Source organism: Nesoenas mayeri, assembly GCF_963082525.1.
Source record: "Nesoenas mayeri genome assembly, chromosome: 1".
In the NCBI taxonomy this organism is placed as follows: Eukaryota; Metazoa; Chordata; class Aves; order Columbiformes; family Columbidae; genus Nesoenas; species Nesoenas mayeri.
Genome location: NC_137541.1, coordinates 26,270,966 through 26,290,884, shown reverse-complemented (window position 1 = coordinate 26,290,884; position 19,919 = coordinate 26,270,966). Strand labels below are relative to the sequence as shown.

The following is a 19,919-nucleotide window of genomic DNA, read 5'->3' as shown; positions in this document are numbered from 1 at the left end:
AATGCCAGTACAATGTGTCTGGCCATAAAAAAACCCAACACACTACAGAGCCTGCTATGAATACCTTCGATATCATCTACATCTCCTAAACCTAATTCCTCCAACAGATCTGCAAAACAAATAAATCAGATGCTTTATTAAATACTCCTCTCCAGAAAGATTATGAAGCTAAACCCAGAACCACATGAATTAATGTTACCTGATTCCTGCTGCCTTTTTTTAGGAGAGGTTTCCTTCATTTCCAAAGCAGATTCTGGAGCCTTCAGCTATAAAAGACACAATCCAATGACAATAAGCCAATTTCAAAGTAACCACATACTATACAATGAGGACAACAAGTAGCCAATCTGACAGGAACAAATACTTACCTGGGAATTGCTGGGTTTCTCCGAAAAGCCTGGAGGTTAAAAAAAAAAAGTTTTGAAAAATGTGATTTTATTTAATTGAAGGTCTCTTTTACTCCATTCAACATCACCAGTTTTACAGCTAAGTATTAGTTGAAAGCATTCTTTCATCAAGAGTGTGATACCTAACATTCAATTTGCGTCGTCATATAGCATTTGTATGACTATACCAGAAATGGACACCACACACTTCCCATCACGCACCTTGGATTTAAAGAACAATAATCACTAAACAAGGATAATTCAGGTGAACCAATAAGGTCGGGCTTGTTGAAAGAACAAAATCAAAATATTTAGTCCTTTTGAGGAGCTGAATTCTGTTTTCTAAAAGGATTATTTCAAAAGCCAAATCTGGTCTGCTATAGTGAATGATCACAAAACAGTGCAGCAGCCCTACGACTGCAATTCTGCAAGTGATTTGTGTTAAGGAGTATTTTCCTTTACATTGATGGGACCCAGAAAGCATGGGTGCAGACACAGAAACCTCACACGTGTCATTCAGCAAAAGGAAAAAAAAGAGAAAAGAAAATCGAGCTAGTTCTCATCAAATTGTTCTGGTTTAGCTTGCAAAGAAACAAACAAATGTTGTTTGGTTGTAATCTGCATTCGTAGTATAGTTCCAAATACTTTTTTTCCTTAAATGTTGTCCAACATTAAATCATTTCCAAACCCACACAATCTACTGGCCCGCCTATGTTTCTCAAATCCTCTGCTTAATTCTTTGAGGTTGAGTCCTCTCATGAAATGAGTCTGTGAAGTGTTACTAAGAATGGCTGCACAGCAAAATTTTTAGATCAAAACAAAAAGAAAAATTAAAAGCAAACAGTATTTGATTTCACTTCACTTGGTGGTCTAGCACTATGGAAACACCTTAGAAAGATTACCATAATGACCTTTCACCCCCTTACCACGGGGATTTTAGACTTGCCTCAGTGGAATCACACAAAGCAGACTTCCATGACAACTACTCAACAAGCAGATTTACAAGCTCCCAGGAGCTTGTCCAGTTTTGCTTCTAGCTTGCTAAACTCAAACTGGATTAGCTTCTTCAGTTGTCCAATTGTACCTATACTAGAAGCAGGATCGACAAACCACTTGGTAAAGGAGAAGTTCTTCTGGAAAGAGTTCTACCCCAAGAGCAAAACTTCCCTGCCATCCTATGCTCAAGATGCTAGGGAGACAGTATCACAAAATACAGGCAGAAACCCTTAGCAACAAAACCTGAACTTTCGGTCCCATTTCAGCTCCTAGGCAAAGCAAAACAGAAAGCTATCAAAAATTAAGCTGGGGGAAAAAACGTTTAGCTAGACCACAGCTTTCTTCTGATGCATTAGCCTCCAGTAACGTTTAAGTGTTCAGACAGGTCAGTCCTAAACCACATACACTTTCATCATCATGCAACAAGAACCCGGATCCAAAAAAATACAAACACGTCCAAAGAACACACATAATGCAAACAAGACAACTTCCTTTTAACAAAGTGGCCAGCAAGCGCTATGATTACTGGTGTTAATTCAAAACGTAAGCACTTCATTGCTATAGCACGCACCCACATCGTAACAGCATTGCTAAGACAGACTCTGATAAAAGTTCACTTTAGTTTATAAATGCCTACAGACAAACATCTAGTCCCCCAGGAAGTTACCGTTGTTGCATTCCTCTGAGACAATCTTGGAGTATATTCCTTGTCTGTCTGCAGCTGGGAGAAACACGCCGGACGACACTTGCCTCAGACCTTCACCATCCGACTCTATAATCTAAAACATATGCACGACAATTGGTACAAATGCATTTTCAACTCATTTCTATGCAAAAAGCCAACTTGCACAGCATAGTATCAAGTATATTAGAGGTACAAAAGCCTTTTATGAGACCCCAGGAAAGAACACACCAAGATGTACTATACTGGAAAATCACAACAGTTGTGTTTTCAGGTCTTAGGCAAAAAACTTACAACTCATCTAAACTATTCAGTCACACTGAGAAAGGAAAACGAACATGGCAACGCAAGATGTGGGTTGCGAACCAATAGCTGCAGGTCTGTGGTGATCCAACTTCTGTACTGAACTAGTAGCTGACATTCAAGTTTGTGCTTATGTTTCTTAGGCACGTATCCTGCATGGTGACGGAATACATCGATACTCCCAGTCACAAGGGCAATTTGGATTGAATGAAGACTAGCAAGGCAGAGCTTACAGAAACTCAGGCTACCCCCCCCAAAAAAATAAAACAAATAATTTAGTCCTTAGTCCTGTATTTTTAAGAAGGGGGTAGGAAAGAGTTTGGTTTTTTTTTCTCACATGCAAAGCCAGAGGGCGTTAGCTACAGACCCTGCTTGTTTCCTTCTAGCCCGCCTATTACCACAGACAGAACTAAAAGGGCACATACAGTCAGGATGTTTGGTATCTCTGTTTAACCCGACTTCCAAAAAGGGCTGCAGTACACCTCCAAAAGGTAGAGGGGATCCGTTCAGAAGCAGCTAACCATCTAGGTTATAGACCCTAAGGAAAATCGCTGACCAGGTCAGCAGAATAGGGCTGCATGGTGAAAAATCAACAATCCTGCCAGGCCCTGGTTACAAATGTGGAGTAGAAGCGGTAGAAGAAATGACCCTTATCAGCGTTAGGGCTCAAGGCAACAGGAAGCTCTCAAGTGCTTCTGGATCTCACTCCTGCCCTCCATGCACCCCTTCTGGTGGGGACCTCTGAGTCTTCCACAGACAGTACCTCGGAATCCCAGGGAGAATCACTATCTTCCTCTTCCTCTGCTCCCTTGGCTGGCAGGGCACCTATAAATGAGGTAACAAGTGAGTCACTGAGCGGTTTTAGTTCACTCTGCTTTCCCCGTCGGTCAAGCCCTGCATCCAAAAGATGCCTTCTGCTCCTACTCTGAGACCTGAGGTAAGGACCAAAGTGCTCAACTCTGAACAAGCTGGTAATGCTTTCAAGCACACACAGCTGTGGCACTGGAGAGACCTTCTACCTTTAAAAACTGGAGGTGGTGAGGCACTAGAACAAACAGCTCTCAGCTTAACTCAAATCTCTCCTAGGCTTCAGCTAAGAACAATCGAACAATATGGGCCAGTAAGGGGAATACTACTGTCATACCCAAGACACTCTTAGTCCTCCATTTTTTTATCATGTGTGCATTGTGTTCAGATGACTTCAGGGACAACAGAGCAAAGCAAGTACCATTCTTGCTTGCATCATATAGCATTATTTGGAATCCAAAAACATAACTGCAACTCTTCAAGAATTAACGAAAAGGAACAAAAGCTGCTTTCCTTCTCTGCCAATGGCTACTAGGATTCACAGGCAAGGGAAACATTTGCTGTCTTAGAGGTCAATCACCATTTTATTTCATTTACTGTGCATTAACATTTAGACAGGAATAACTGGGACTAGTATTTACTAATTCATTTCTCTCACCAGCATTTTCTTTTGAAGCGTTGTGGACTTGATGGTTATCATTACAAATAGAATTCTTCACTCCCTCAAGAACTGCAGTTTGTAGCTTTTCACCAGTGTCTTCTTCCTCCTGCTCCTCCTCCTTTTCTTCCCATTCAGGTGATTCTCCCTAAAAAAAATGGATCAAAGCAGCTGGAAAGAGCAGAAAGAAGCAGCCTCTTTGCCATCCATCGACAACTTGAAAAATACTTTTCTTGAGTAAGACAACAGGGAAAATTTGTTGAGCTTTATTTTACAAGACTTTCAGTTTTTCCATGGGAATCTAGATGAGTAGAAAGCAAGACCTAAGCAAGACAGATTGTTTTGGCACTAACTTGCAAGATACTTCATTATTCATTATCTTTGGAGACACAGAAGTTACATTTTCTTGCACCTTTTCCTAACACCCAGCTATAAAAACACAGGAGTATCGACAGATTCCTCCACCTTTTCATCAAGTTCTTTACTTATTTTACGATCATCATCACAGACATCTCCAGTTCCACACCAAGCTTCCTCTTCATACTTAGCATTACTAAAATACTTCAATTTCTGATTAATTTCCCCTTAAGTTTTGTTTTCTTTCCCTGCTTCTCCACCTGTATGTCTTTAGACTGAGTTTCTTCATCTTCCTGCTCTTCCTCCTCCTCCTGTTCTTCTTTGAGGCTTTTCTTTGGTGACTTAGGACTTTCAATTCTAGAACCATCACCATCGTCTTAAAGCATAAGAAAAGGAAAAATGCATGTGAACAAAAGGAGTTATGTAAACAGAAAAGAAAAACCAAAACCAAAACCACCCACAAAAACCAAAACCCTACTTATCAAGTCTACTTTTATATATCAGTATATCATACAATCTTTTCCAAATAGCTTACTCTTTTTCCTGAACTTCTGGGCAGCATTCATGAATAGTGTCAAGTTTGGCTTCTGCGGCTTCTGTAAATAAAGATTTATTTAAGCAAACCAATTTTTTTAAAATGGTAACAAAAACAAATCCTTTGTTCACATCAAATCTTGAACAGTAAATACAATCGGCTTGTCCTTTTGATAGTGCTCAGGTGCTTGCTCCATCCTATAGTTCTAACTATGCAAACACTTCTCATATATGCAATTCAGTAAATATTTCACCCCCAAACACTGTGCAGACATCTTCTGCAAATTGTTTCCAAAACTATGTTAACATGCATCAGAGTTCTAAAAGTCTGGTTTTAGTATTTGTAAAAGTCAGCTGTATTTACGATTGCAGTTTCAGGATGCTTGCTTGAAAATACACACAACACAAGTAACTGTTAAGATCCCCAGACTTAATGCATAAATTAGTACACTTACCAAAATATCCCTAAATTTAAAAATCATGCCAGAAAAATGCGCCATTTCTATTTAAATCAGTGCAAGAAAATTAAACCATATTTAAAACTAAACACGCTTGTATCTCTACCATCACAGAAAGGGTTCAACTAGTACACTCAGGTTTCTCACCACTGCAGAGTCCCAGTGCAACAGATTAGATGCTCCGGACATCACTGCAGAAGTTGAAAACCATTCAAAACTTCGGTAAAAACAGCTATGAGAGCTTGTAGCTGACAGAAAGAATACTACCGAAGCATTCAAAAGAGAGGGAAAACATGCAGTGTGAGATTACATGCAAGCATGGAATGCCATCTCAGAAGAAAAAAGATGACCCATTTGAATAACTCATCTATTGAGTGCTCTTGAGGAACCTGAGGAGGAGGAAAGGAGAACTAGGTGATGAAGGATTTCAGTAGATCTTGGTAAATAAACGCCCTTTTTCTTAGCAGTTAGGATTCTATCACCAAATTTACAGGAAATAATAACAATGTTTGGAGAAGAACAGAATAGGTTAGCATAGTAACTTATCAACTTTCAGGGTCTGCAAATCTGACTCAAATGAACAAGAATAAATAAAACCATGTGGTTGTTTATCCCGTCACCTATTGCTCTTTTGCCCCAAACCACAAATCTACTGCATGCTTGGCCATAGTTACAGGTCTTTTACGGAAAAACTCACAGCAGAAGAGAGGCTGGCAGGCCAGAGGCTGCTTCTAAGGAGAAAAGAATATTGGCTGGAACTGCAGTTTCTGTCAATTCCAGAGAAAACTTGCCTTCAAATCACTTATTTTTGCAGAACATTTTTCCTGTAAAGGCACCGTACCTTGGGGGTAAAATCGAGTTCTTCTTCCTCAGAGGTATGCCAACTGTCATCACCCTCCTCTTTCTCAGAGCTTCTTAAAAAGCAAAGCAAAATGAGTGCTGTGTCTCAAATGATTGCTCAGGTAAGTGCTAGGTATTTTCAAAGTCTCACCTTATTGAGTCTCCTTGGGAAGAGTCATCTATTGCTGTGTAAAAATTCATTGACATGTTGAAATTAGATTTGGCATGCAAAAAAATAACCAATACATATAAATATCTCACATGGACAACTCTAAAGGTCATAAGAGAATGAAACTTTGGGCAGTCAATTCAACACAAGACAACATGAATGAATCTATTTCCAAAGCGACTTATTTTTCAAGCCATAGTGAATTAAAAAAGAACACAAAAAATACCAGAGTTCTCTCTCCTTTGGACTCTTATGTCCTACAAGTTTAAGAAACACCTCTAAACTAAAAAAAGTAAGCATAGTAGGAATACTCTATGTTAGTTAACAGTTAACATAATGCTGGTGGTTTAGCAAAATACTAAGTACATGAACCTCTGAAGTACTCACATCACACATGAGAGTGATGTGTAACATTACACATGCAGAGATTTTACTACTCTATGTAACATGTATAACATTATGCTATATGCTACACTACCTAATGCTCTACCCTGTCACAGATTAATCTGAAAATGTAAAGAAAAAAAATCAAAAAGTACAATTAAGATCTCAAGCTTATCCTCAGGTAGAAGAATCACCAGCAGTTCTCTATGTTGCACAGAAAAGGACATTCAACAGATAAAAAGGGGCATAATAACCAGGGCATTCTATGCTGCACACCAAGCTTTCGTCAGCGGTATGAAGGCAACTTGGATATAGGATCATAGGACAAATCAGGTCAGAAAGGACTTCAGGAAGTCTCTTAGCCAACACCTCTTCAAGACAGGCTTAGTGAAGAGGTCAGATAAGGTTGCTTAAGGCTTTATCCAGACCAGTCTTGAATACCTCCAAGGAAGGAGACTGTACAACCTCGCTGTTTGACTGTCCTTATCACAGTGAAGCTTCTCACATCCAGTTAGACACTCTCTTGTTTGCGTTTATGCCTCTGGTATCTCCACCTCCTGTCATGCACCACTGGGAAGAACACGGCTTTGTCTTCGCCTCATATGTACTGGGAGCTGTGGCTAGGTGCCCTTCAAAGTCAGTTCTTCTCTAGGCTGAACAAGCCCAGTTTCCTCAGTCTTTCCTCAAAGGGCAAGTACTCCTGCCCTAGACAAACTGGATGGCCCTCTACTGAATTTGCTCACTGTTGAAAGACCAGTCCCTCTTGCACTGGGGACTCAAAATTGTACCCAGGGAGCTGGACACACTCCAGTGAGTTGCCAAAGAGGATGGACAATCACTTTTCTCAGTTTCTTGGCTATGCTGCTCTTAATACAGCCTGGGACACTGTTGAGCTTCTCAGTCGCCAGGGCACTCTGCTGGCTCACGCTCAGCTCACTCTCTGCCAAGACCCTCTGGTCCTTCTCAGCAAAGCAGCTCTCCAGCCAGGCAGTCCCAACATGTTTTGTAGCAAGAGGCTGTTCCTCTCTGTGTGCAGGACTTGGCATTTGTCCTTGCTGAATTTTGTAAGACATGCCTGACAGTCCTTTTCTCCAGCTCGCCAAGGTCCCTCTGAATGGCAGCGCTGCCCTGGAGCGTACAGAATGACCCCCCCAGTTTGGGGCCATCTGCAAACTCAATGATGGTGCCCTCTAGCACATCGTTGATGTCCTAATGAAATCTGCACTCAAGGAATCCAGCCTGAAGAGTGCTAAAATCTCAACTATCAACAACTAAGATGAAACAAAAGGGCTCTTCAAGTCCCAAGACGCAAGGGAAAACCAAACAAATATAACCTCCACAGAGCGGTTATTTCAGCACTCCTCAAGTTCTCAATAACTAATTCTTGTTAACTATCATAACAAAATGAAGTTGTTTATAAACAGGAGATGGAGACAGGTGACTTCCCATGAAGTCACATGCTGACAACCAAACTGAGGTGTTGGGCAAAGCCATTGAAGACAAAAGAAAACAAAGGCATATCATGCTGGAAGACATCTCTTCTACTACCAGTAAACCACAAACAAGCATGCAAATTGTGTCTGTCCTAAAGACAGGGTTTATGTGGGAACTTTGATGAGTACATCTCCTGACCTCAACAAGGCTTTCAGACCATGAAATACAGACCATGAAATTCAGTGCAGACATGTCACACAGACAAAACCTAGAGGCTGAAACTTCCAGTGCAAGCTAAACTAGCTAAAATACTAACACAGTCTCCGATTTTTAATGTTTCCTATTACAAACACATAATATTTTAAAAGAGTAATTATTTTGACATTCTGCAGCTTCCTGTAAACTCAGTGCTCACAGTCTAATCTACCTGCTAACGTCCCAAGCTGAATGAAAACATGCCTCTTAGAACTAAGGGGATAGGGAGGAACAGCCAGTTACAAACTCTTGACACAATACTTCAGATATATTTTTGATTAGTACAGCTATAATTAATCAAATCAGCTAAAGAAGTTATCGGAACTTCGGCTTTCAATGTACAGTAACTTTAAGCAATGATCGAAACCAGGTCCCATTGCCTGTTAGAAGGCAACAGAGGAAGTTCATGAGCATGCTTTCAGACAGACCTTGATGCCCTACCACAGAAACGGGATCTAGAAAAGCTGTCTCTGGGGGTTACTTGTTTCCCCTTTAACTGAAGTCTCTTTCCATTTTGGAGCAGTCAAAGAACATATTTTAAAAAAAAAGAAAAAAAAAAATTACTGTCACTGATGACACAAAGCAAACGATTCAATAACAAATGACTCATGCAAAACATGCAAACAAACAAAAAGTTCCCAAAGACTGCTCGCAAATCTGATTTATAAAAGCAAACCCATCAAAATACGGTCCTCCAGGATAGAAAACATCATAGATGTATTTGTACATAATACAACATATTTCATATTTGAAATGCTACTGTACAGAATACCTTTCCTTGATTTTCCTGTTCTTGATCTGTGGTTAGGAGATGGTTGCATTTCTATATCCATTTAGGAAAAGGCATGAAAAGGACAGACGAAACAGTGACATCAGAATAAATTTGAATTCCCAGAAATTTGGAAAACATAAGCAGCACATCAACAAAGCTACAGCAATGGGAGAATGCACTGCAACTACGAGCCTGCTCTACAGTTTTAAGTGCTAGAAACAAAAACAATCACAAACAACAGAACTCTACTCTAAAGGGACAGTGTCAAACAGTGTAACTTAATTTACTGGCTCCATGTAAAGTACCTATATTCCAACATTTTGAAATATTGCAACAGATTACCAGAAATGTACTGCTAACTTGACTAGTCCTCATCTAGCATAGACTGCAAACGCAATTCTTTCGTATTTTTAGAGTGCTTTATACATACAGCACACTCAAAACCACTCCCTCTAAGCATCCCAAAATCCCCTAAGTGCCAATAACTAAACTTTGGAGATACACTATCCAGACATTTTGAAGGAAATCTTGGCTCCACCACTACACAACTTCCAGCCATTATGTTATTTACAATCATTCAAGTTACAGTTTTAGCATGCTTGTTATCCCTCACTCAAAAAGCAGCCCAGAAACATGTTGCCTTAAAACAGCTCATCTTAAAAGCTGTGTCAGTTGGTGCCTGATACATAGGCCCCTCCTACATCAGTGTGAAGACAAGAGTCCTGCTTACATTGATGTGACCATGCTAAACTGCTGACATGCAGCAGCCTATGCCACCAACCAGAACGCAGACATGACAAGCAGTCTGAACGAATACCCTGTTCCCTAAGCACTATAGGGCAGGCCACAAGTGGACCAAAACAGGTGCGTTGACTTGTTCTGAGTGTCAGGCATGCGTGTTTCTGTGCCTGTGCATGTCTGTGTATTAGAATATAAATCACCAACCACCTGCTCCACCCATCCTATTTAGTAAAATGTTATATTTTAAATTATTTTAATAGCGAGGTTCTGTTATTGCAGCTACCTGACACCAAATTTCTCTGTGGTAAGGAAACATTTGTCTCAGAGCAGAAGGGAGTCCTGCTTATATTGACTTTACTCTAAATACATGTAACGGATGTGGCAAAAGGATTCCTATCAAAAAACATACACTTAAAGACTTCAAGATGGCTTCTCATCCCATCTCCATTTCTTGGTTTTCTTCAAAAGTGATACAGGACAACTTTTCCTGACCTCAGGAGATGTAAATCACACTGGAGCGCTCACTTATTTTCCAAGAGCTCTATGATTAAAAACCAACAGTGTCTGAAGGGACTCAGGCAAACACTGAAGGAACAATACGCTAAAAGGCAGTGCAGGAGCTAAAACAAGCTGCCACTGCAGATATACTAGAAATCTGAATCTTGGCCTTTAGAAAAGTTGCAGAATTGTTATTTTTGCCAAAGAAATTCCAACTTCAAATCCAAAAGGTCTGTCATTCAATATGCTGGGACTGGAAGCCATTCATTTGGAGGTTTTTGCAAACTCACCTGTGATTAATAAAAAGGTTCATGTTCTGACAAATAGTAAACAATCAAATAAGCTTGTGCCAACTTCTTAAATATGCTGACTTGCTCATTCGACGAGAATATTTTGAAGAATGTTTGACAAGTACAAAACCAGCAAAAGGGATAAGGACAACACTGAAGATGCCAGGAAAACAATAGAGAAGAGCAAAATAAAGTAATTCTGAAGTGGGTGTTTCTCTGGTCTGTCAAGATCATCCCAGCTTCTCCACTAACAGAGGCTTCAAAGCCTGTTATGCAATATACCAAAGGGACTATCATGATGCAGGACACGTGCTTTGCAGGTGCAAGCCAGACACTGCAGAATTAACGCCAATGAGTGTCCTCTCTATGCTACTCATCTCTCTCAACACGCTGAGGTCATCTTCCAAGAGACTGAGCACAAGCTCAGAAGGATTCATGCTACTCAGAAGAAAACCAAGCCTTACTAGAAGCAGACTGAGAACAGCACACACTTTCTCCTTCCAGGTCCTTAACTTGCATAACATTCTCTTCGCATTTATTATGCCTCTTCAAATGAACGTAAGAAGTAAAGACTTCTCATAATATTGGGGACTTGTATTAGTAGTATGATCATTTTCAAGGAATGGGGCAAATTATTTTCACTGAGGGTATGTCAGTTTCAGAATCACCCAATAGTATTCTTCAAGTCATATTTTAAAATAATAACTCAGGCCTATCAGCCACTACAATGTGGTATCACAGCAATTATCTACATTCCGGGGAAGCAGTAACAGACAGTGCTGTTTGGCTGAAAGCAATATTTTGCTGATTAAACTACCTGTACCAAGCCCTTAAAACAAAAACAACAACACCACCACCACCCACAAAAAAAGCACTGCACCATGAAGATCCTCCTTCAGTCTATCAAGAAACTTCACAAATCTCCAACTAGATCAAAGCAACTGCTCTAAATTAAATTCCCATATTCTCATATCTTGGAAAGGTCAATGAGGAAAAATATCCCATGTCTTGCTCGTATTATAAAAAAAGGAGTAATGAACTGTGTTTGAACAGTGTCTGCTGCCCATTTGCCACATAGTTCTGATATAACACCCTTAAAAAAACCAGAAAGAATAAAACCTCCCACTGTAGGGCCTGAGTTATAAAGTTCAAGACGAACAATTTTGTTTACATGAAAATATTAATTTTCTAAGATTCCTCTACAATTATGTGAGCTCATAAGCATAGATTTTAAAAACTCACTGAAAGAGTTTTTTTTTATCACAGGTCAATGTAGCTGATTTTTTCTGGATCATGAGGTAATACAGATTTTTTTAAGTTTATTTCATAAAATTACTGAAAGTGAAAGAAACCCATTATTTTTATTGTAAATCAAACAATGTCCAAGAAGATACAGTCTACACAGTGCATTGTTGTTATTAACAAAGTTAACACAAAGACACACAAACTCCGTGGAAATCAACAGGACATATCTTCCTGTTAACTCATCTGTTACTTCCTAACTACAGAAAGATGAACAACTACTCAGGATGAACCTACTGCTTTTACGATTGGATTTTCACAATCTGAATGGCCATCTACAGGTAAAAGTACACATCTGAAAAACAAAACCACTCCCGCCTAGTTTATTCCCTGTCTCACTTCTCTCTTTCTCTAGAAAAACAATATAGAGATGGGCAATCTGACAGGCGGAAGGGAACAAGCCGTAAGTGGACACGTAACACAAAAATCCCAATTCACAGTCTGACGAGAAGCATCTCCAACTAGCAACAAGTAAGCGCATTCACAAAACTTCTTGTCCTACTCCCTCTGACATCTCCACTGAAGTCAATGGTGAACACAACAAGCGTTAACATACAAAACATCTAAAGAAAAGGCCATAGTGATTTTCCTCCTGAGCTCCTCCATGATTAAGGATCCTACCTCTGTCCACAGCAGGTGCACCCAACATAACGCCAGCAGTTCCTGCCCAGGGAGGAATGCTAAGTACTGGGAGGCCTGGTGCAGCACCTGCAGAAGCTTCTGCTGTGTTTTCTGAGTCTGCGTGTTGTGCCAGTAGTTCACTAAGACTGTAGAGAGAAAGAAAGGAAATATATTGGCAAAAATAACCATATACTTGCTTATACCATCTAACAGAATAGTTAGCAGCCATTTATTATCCATCCTGTGCACATTCATAGCCATATGAATTAATATACTTGTATGTATTTGCTCAGGGTAATACACACAGAACTTATGGCATGACTATTACATACTTCAATATTTCTTACAGTCATATTAATTCTACAGATGGATATTCATCCCAACAAAGTTATTAACTCCTGCTTGGTACATTTTTTTCAGCCTGGTTTTTGAGCACACATAACCACCTTGGAGAAGGAACACCCACATGAACAAAGCTATGCAGACAGGATTAAAACTGCTTAACATTTTAACAAAAGGGATATCAGTTAGACCTCCTCTAAAACAAAAGGCTGGTAGTTCATGGGTATTGTAGTGGAAGTCAGTAAAGACAATAGTGCTGGTTTGGAGAGAGGGCTTACATGCATTTCAGTTTGCCAAGTTCCACCACTGGATAACAGTAAGATACAGACACTTTTTAGAGCTTTTATTGGTCAAATAGGAGCTTTGCAACAACACTTGAAATCTAAGAGATAATTCAGGGCGGAAATTTTCCTCAGCTTCCAAATTAACACTAGACACAGGAACGATACGTATTGGAAGATGCCACTGAGCACAACATCTAGACAGGTCTCAACACACCATTAAACCTTTGAGCTGTTACCAAAGATGTTCCAAAGCCACGCTGATAACTGACAACTTCATCATTAGAAAAAGTTAAAAAAATTACCTAGAATATCCATGAATAACAGCATAATCTTCAGCTGTCCATTCATGAGGGTCTGTATGGGAAACGTCAGCACCATACCGAAGAAGCATCTTTACCAAATTAAGCTCCCCATCAGAAGCAGCAATCATAAGTGGTGTTCTGAAACATCCAAAATATGATAAAAAAATAGATCCTTTCACACAGACACTGTAATTATTTTTATTCCTATTTGCTCTCAAAAAATCGTATTGTCCAATTACTTCAAAACGTACAAAAGAAAAAGTGGTTTTCATTAAGTATTAAAAACAACAGCAAAACGGGAGAGGAAGTCAAAACAAAAGTTCAATCTTCACACAGAGCTTCCACATAGACAACACTTATGCTGCTGCTCAGGAGATGTTTTTTTCAAATTGAGGCAGCGCTGCTAAATTAATGGCACGTTTCCTGCCAGAAGGGCCATCACAGCCAATGCCTTCTTGCAAACTCAATGCAGAAAGCATCCACTGAGGTATGACAGCAGTCAAGTGCAGACCTGCTTTCAAAAGTCACACAGAAATAGCTCTTTCCGTGTGGTTCCCTGATTTTTTTCTTTAAGAGCTCATTCTCATGCCTCTCATCAATCCAGCTTAGAGAGTACTAAGGAGACTCATGTAGTGTTCTGACTAACCCCTCACCTTTCACGCTGATCTCGAGCATGCACGTTAGCTCCGTGCCCAAGGAGAAATTCTACTATCTCTTCCTGGTGTTCAGAGATAGCAAGAGCAAGTGGAGTAAATCCCTCCTGAAAGGACAAATAAATAAATAAAGTTCAAAACAAAAAAAAAACCTTGACGAGAAATATTAATGCAATTTCTTGAAAGAATTTCCTTAACAAATACAAAAATTACCTTATTCTGGGCCTCAATATTGGCATCATAATCAAGTAGCAGCTCTGCCACAGTTGTATTAGGAGAGATGACAGACAGATGCAGGGCAGTGTTGCCATCAGCATCTGGCAGATTTGGTTCAGCACCATGTTCTAGTAGAATAGCCACACATTTTTCTTGCTGGCACTGTACTGCCTGGGAACAACACACAAAGAAAAAACTTCCAGCATTTACATTTCACTCTGTTACCATTCCCCCAGCTTCCCAATGCTGGAAAATAAGAGCATCTTCTAAGATTAGCTCATGCAGTCTATTCCCTAACAGTAACATATGCCTATTCCATGCCAATCCATCACAATATGCATGTTTCTACATAGGGCCGTGTAAAGAATCCTGCCAGATACACCATTTAGTGCATAATCAATAAGCCCCACTTACAAGCACATAACATATTCCACATACCTTCATCAGGGGTGATCTGTTATCACTGTCAAGAAGATTTAGCTTACACTTGCTTTCTACCAAATATGTAACAACATCCACGTGGCCATTCGCGCAGGCCAGATGCAGAGGTGTCCTAAAAATTAAATGTATTAAATTAGCACAGGCAGATAGCTAAAGAAATATTTCAGGCTGGGATAAATTGATATGACCACGAGTTTCACTTTGTAAAAAGTAAGCTTAAGAAAAGATTTTGTAACAGCAAAAGATTACAAGTAACAGCAGCTGCACACCATATGCCTGAGGCTGGCTAGCAAAAACCTTCCAGAGAGTCCACTTTGTAAGGTGACATTTCCTTCACTGTAAAACTGACCCTGCACAAACAGATTCCTGTGCCCAGGCGTTGGTCGCTGCATCCAGCAGGACAACATACAAGGCACAACAACAGAGACCAAAGCCTGAGTATCTGAGGGCTATGGCAAGTAAAACTCTTAAGTTCTTCTGTGATTATTCACATCCCGGAAGTGTATCAGAAATGTAGAAGGTGGGTTTTACAGCAAGAATATTAGTATTTCCCTGCGCTTTGAGAATTTATGCTGCTTTTTTTTTCCTAGCGTGTTTACTACTGTACCAAACACGAGGATGCACATGCACCGAAGTGCCTCTGATAACATGTAGCAAACCAGAGAGCAAGACTCTGTAATCCTGACTACAGGAAAGTAATATTTGACCATCCTGACATGTTAAACTATCACACTTATAAAAAGCCTGCTACAGAGGAAGTCCTCTTCAAGGAAGGAATACTGCATTTCAACAGTACATGACCAGCATAAGAAAATGAAACTTTTTTCTTAAAGTCTTGCCAGAAAGAAAAGAGCTCCTTCAAGCCACAGAACATTTTAGGTCTGATGTCAATTAACCAGCCTAGTTGTACCCAAAGACACAGTCACCCAGAAAGTCCTTGCATGTGTTTCCCCCTAAATCACAGGCAGAAAGCAGCACAAGCTTCACTCTGTGCAGAAGGTAAAGCTCCTGCTGCTCTGCAGGACACCTGTCCCAACAGAGAAGGAGACAATCCACAAAACACACAGGACCTTTCTCCCTTGAAGGTGATGCAATAACAATCCTGCAGTTCCTCTAGAACTGAGGGGGATGGCAGCACCAGTTTTGAACTGCAACACTGTGGGTAGGTCCTTGTCTGTATTTAGAAATGCTCAACTAACATTGCAATTGCTTTGCTACCTCACTGAGAAGCAAGAGGACAGCAGCTCACTGGCTAGGTGGGAATGAAAAGGGAGCGAGAAACAAATGCAGTGGTATGTGATGCAGAAACACAGTAATTTGTAATGCAGATACTTCTCGTTACAGTGCAGCTGATGCGCCTCCTCCATGGCAACAAGGACAAGAATCACAGAATCGACTGGGCTGGAAAACACCTCACAGATCATCAAGTCCAACCCTTGGTCCAACTCTAGCCCGTTTATTAGATCATGGCACCAAGTGCCATGTCCAATCTGAGTTTAAAAACCTCCAGGGATGGCGAGTCCACCACCCCCTGGGCAGGCCATTCCAATGCCTGACCACTCTCTCTGTAAAGAATTTCTTTCTAATATCCAGCCTAAATTTCCCCTGGCAGAGTTTAAGCCCATGCCCCCTTGTCCTATTGCTGACTGCCTGGGAGAAGAGACCAATCCCCACCTGGCTATAACTTCCCTTCAGGTAGTTATAGAGAGTGATGAGGTCACCTCTAAGCCTCCTCTCTCATGCAGAACACAGAACTTGCAATATCTTGCTACAGACGGGGAAGAGACAGAACCAGCAACGGACAAGTCCCTCAATGGTGACTACCACCACTTCTTGAGAAATTCCCATGTAAGTATACAGGATCCTCCATATCTGAAGAAATGACTAAGATTATCTGGGAGCACTGACCATAACTGGCTATGAAGGATTCCACCATCACCTAAAGGCTGCTACTAGCAAGCACTACGAAACATGACAAACCTCAAGAAGCCACTATCAGCTCTGCAAACCGAAAAGCCTTCAGGAAACCTGCAACTGGTTGCTGCCCTCCTCAACCAAGCCTCTCAGCCTGTCAACAGGTAAGGAGATGGCTCTGCTTGCAGCAAGGCCTCCTGAGCTCCACAGAAGATCCACTTTATGGAACAGGCTAGCAGGGAATATCAGTTTCACATACCTGCAAGAAACCTCCAGTAACACCAAAGCTGCTCTGCCACCCAGCCGTGGGGACCCTGCCCAGACTCTGCTTCTCCTGCTGCTGCAATCCTATGCTGATCACCCATGGGGTAAAACAGAACTGCTGATGCCTGAGTAGCTGCAAAACCGCCCCAATGGGATACAACAGGGAAACAGGAGGCTGGTGTCATGCATTTCCAACAGCACTTGAGCCCATGACCCAGCAGCTACAAGCTAAGCAATGAAAAGCTCTAGAGTTCACTCTGACAGGCAGCTGACAAGGTAAATCTCTCTTAGCGATTAGCTTTGACCCAGGATTCATGACTAGCTGGCATCATGCCTATAGTGCTTCCAACTCCCTGCTAAGTTTTGCCCATCTCGTTCAGTAAGGCTGAAGGCTTTGCTAGATCACCTCTGAAAAGCTGCCCGCTCCTAACTGATACTGTTCCAGGTGCAGTTTTGGGGAGGTCCTGTGGGCTACAGGACCTACCTACTTTATGCAAGGAGCCTATAGGGCTGATACTTGCCATGTCCCTGGTACAAGATTTTGGTTTTGGAAATCCTGAGGAGCAGAACAGAGATACTCAAATGAACAATGCACACCTTAGCCATTACTAGTCACGTTTCTTGTTCTTTACATCACTTTCCAACTATGTCAATTCTTCCAGTCCCTGGAGGACACAGTGAAGCTCTGAAACACAACTGCATGTGATGGTCACTCACAACACATATCACAGCCACAAGCACTTAAGAGGGCACAGCTGGGCCTGCAGCTCTCATGGCTGGTATAGTGTACAGGGGTTGCAGCAACCAGGCAGACTGTCCACTGAATTCCTCTCAGGTGAGCTTTTCAGCACTGGGCACTGTCATGCCAAAATCATCACAGTGCTCTGTGTATGTACACTACTTTCTCTTGTGTTTGTGTTTGTTTGTTTGTTGTTTTTTACAGTGTGTTACTTTATTTGCTCAGTTATAACACTGATCGTAGTATGACACACAGAAGGAAACCTTTCCAGAGGAAACAAAGCTTTCTAGACAAGATGAACTTAAAATCTAAAACCCAGCCAAATTTCCTGCCAGGGTCTGCTAAGACCTGATGACTGACTGAATCAGCCACAGTCAAAGAGAAGGAGTAGTAAGAAAAAAAGACAAACATTCAGCAGCTATTTCCACAAATGGCATTGGGCACCTTGACTCAGAAAGCTGGAGTGTGCACAAAAAGCACTCAGACCACCTTAAACTGCATCCCCCATCACCAGCTGCATAAACAAATCCTAACTGGCAACACAAAGGCACACAACACACATTACTGAAGTGTATGCTTATCATGCTCTTCCTTGCTTCTCCTACAAATATAGGTGTATTTAGGTGCTTTCAGGGCAGTATGCTAGCTGGCTGGTAAAAGTCCAGTCTTTGTGATAGATGCTGAGCTACTCTGATAAAACCAGCATGTCTTCAGAATGTCATAAAGGTTTTGACTCCGAGACTTTAAAAAAAAAAAAAAAAAAGGCATTTGAGAATTGACACATACATGACCCAAAACTTCAGCTGACTCCCTTATGCTTATGATGGATCACTAAGAGCTATGCTGCAGCCCAGGGCTTCTCCTTAAAATATAATTGCAAGCATTTGCTATGCTTGACTCAAAAACACACAGAGTAACACCTGACAGAAAAAGCAGTTTCTCCTGCAAGTTGCTGCCCAGATCTTCCAAGCCAAGGCACCGATTAGCTGTGCCAAAACCTCAGAACAAACCACTAAGTACCTGCCACCCAAAATCAGACTATTGCTTTGGCTGACACATCACAGTCATAAAAGATGTATCAGGCAACTGCGCATGGAGCACCAAGCTAAAACACAGTTATTTTGCACTAGAACTCTTTCCTAACTGCAGTGCTTACCTCTCCACAAGTTACTCCCTGGTAAGAGAATGCAGCTTTTTTGGCTCAACTACTAAACTTGCACGCCGAGCCCTTAGAGATACACAGAGATGCATGCCATTGCAGTTTGACTTTTGAGTGTGGCTGGAGAATGGCTGTGATGTCCCTTGTGAGCCCCGTCTTTCTGCTGCCAGCTCTCCTCTACCCCTGCGCCCCCGGCAGGGAATTACGACTCCGGGACAAAAGGCGACAGTGGGACGCTAGGTCGAATGGAAGTGTTTCTGGCAGCACAAGCCTGACTCCCGCACGCACCCGAGGGCCGAGTTCGGTGACAGAACCAGCTCTTCCGCCCCTCGCAGCGACGCGGCCGTTCGTCCCCAGCGCCGCGTCGCTGCCGGGGGCTGCAGCTGCACCTCGAGGCTCCCGCCGCTGCCGCCCCCCGCCCTGCGGCGCTGCTCCCCCCTTACCTCGCCTCCTCGTCCCGCCCGTCGATGCTGAATTTCTTCAGCCGCCGCCGCACCTGGGCCAGGTCTCCGCTGGCGGCCGCGCGGTGCAGCTTGCTCAACTCCTTGTGCTGGATGTCGTAGGCACCGGCGGGGCAGGGCAGGGAGGCGCCGCCGGACGGCGGCTGCCCCTTCTTCTTCCACCCGAACCCGAAGATCTTCTTCATCCCGCAGCGGGGGCGCGGGCACGGTCCCGCCTCAGGCGAGCAACGGCGGCAGGCAATCGGCCGGCAGAGTCGGGGACTGGGACGCGGAGCTCCCGCAAGAGGCCTCCGCCCGCTATCACTGCTGCGCGGCGAACTGCGAGGGGCGGGTGTCCACAGAACAGCGTCTCGCTGCTGCGGTAACGGCAACAGCGCCAACGGCCACCCTCCCTCTCCACGCGACAGCGCAGGCGCAGTTGGGCGGTGACGGGAGGCACGGCTGGCCCTGCCCGCCGCGCGGCGGCTCCGCGCATGCGCCGCCTCGACAGCGTGGTGGCCGTTAGCGGCGCCGTTAAATGGCCAACGGGCGGCCGCCATATTTGTGTGTGAGCTGTTTATGAACATGATCTCCAATGCAATTCATGTCCTGGTTTATTTATCAGTCCTACTCGTACGTATCTCAGTAGAACCACTCCTTGTTTTCTGGAGTTGGGAC

At 42.3% G+C, this 19,919-nt stretch overlaps 1 protein-coding gene across 1 annotated transcript in view; it reads right to left on the bottom strand.

Annotated features, from left to right (window-relative positions):
- The window catches only part of ANKRD26 (ankyrin repeat domain containing 26), a 70,721-nt gene extending 51,112 nt beyond the window's left edge, over positions 1-19,609 (bottom strand). The window contains exons 1-16 of the mRNA XM_080344776.1: positions 19,245-19,609; positions 14,723-14,837; positions 14,282-14,455; positions 14,069-14,175; positions 13,416-13,553; positions 12,488-12,633; positions 9,036-9,086; positions 6,173-6,206; positions 6,023-6,095; positions 4,725-4,785; positions 4,450-4,565; positions 3,833-3,980; positions 3,131-3,192; positions 2,050-2,161; positions 369-397; positions 200-266 (exon numbers count right to left, since the gene is read on the bottom strand). Coding sequence (XP_080200902.1) covers positions 200-266; positions 369-397; positions 2,050-2,161; positions 3,131-3,192; positions 3,833-3,980; positions 4,450-4,565; positions 4,725-4,785; positions 6,023-6,095; positions 6,173-6,206; positions 9,036-9,086; positions 12,488-12,633; positions 13,416-13,553; positions 14,069-14,175; positions 14,282-14,455; positions 14,723-14,837; positions 19,245-19,447 — 1,636 coding nt within the window. The 5' untranslated portion in view covers positions 19,448-19,609. The remainder of the gene's footprint in view (positions 1-199; positions 267-368; positions 398-2,049; positions 2,162-3,130; positions 3,193-3,832; positions 3,981-4,449; positions 4,566-4,724; positions 4,786-6,022; positions 6,096-6,172; positions 6,207-9,035; positions 9,087-12,487; positions 12,634-13,415; positions 13,554-14,068; positions 14,176-14,281; positions 14,456-14,722; positions 14,838-19,244) is intronic.
- Between the last annotated feature and the right edge of the window lie 310 nt (positions 19,610-19,919).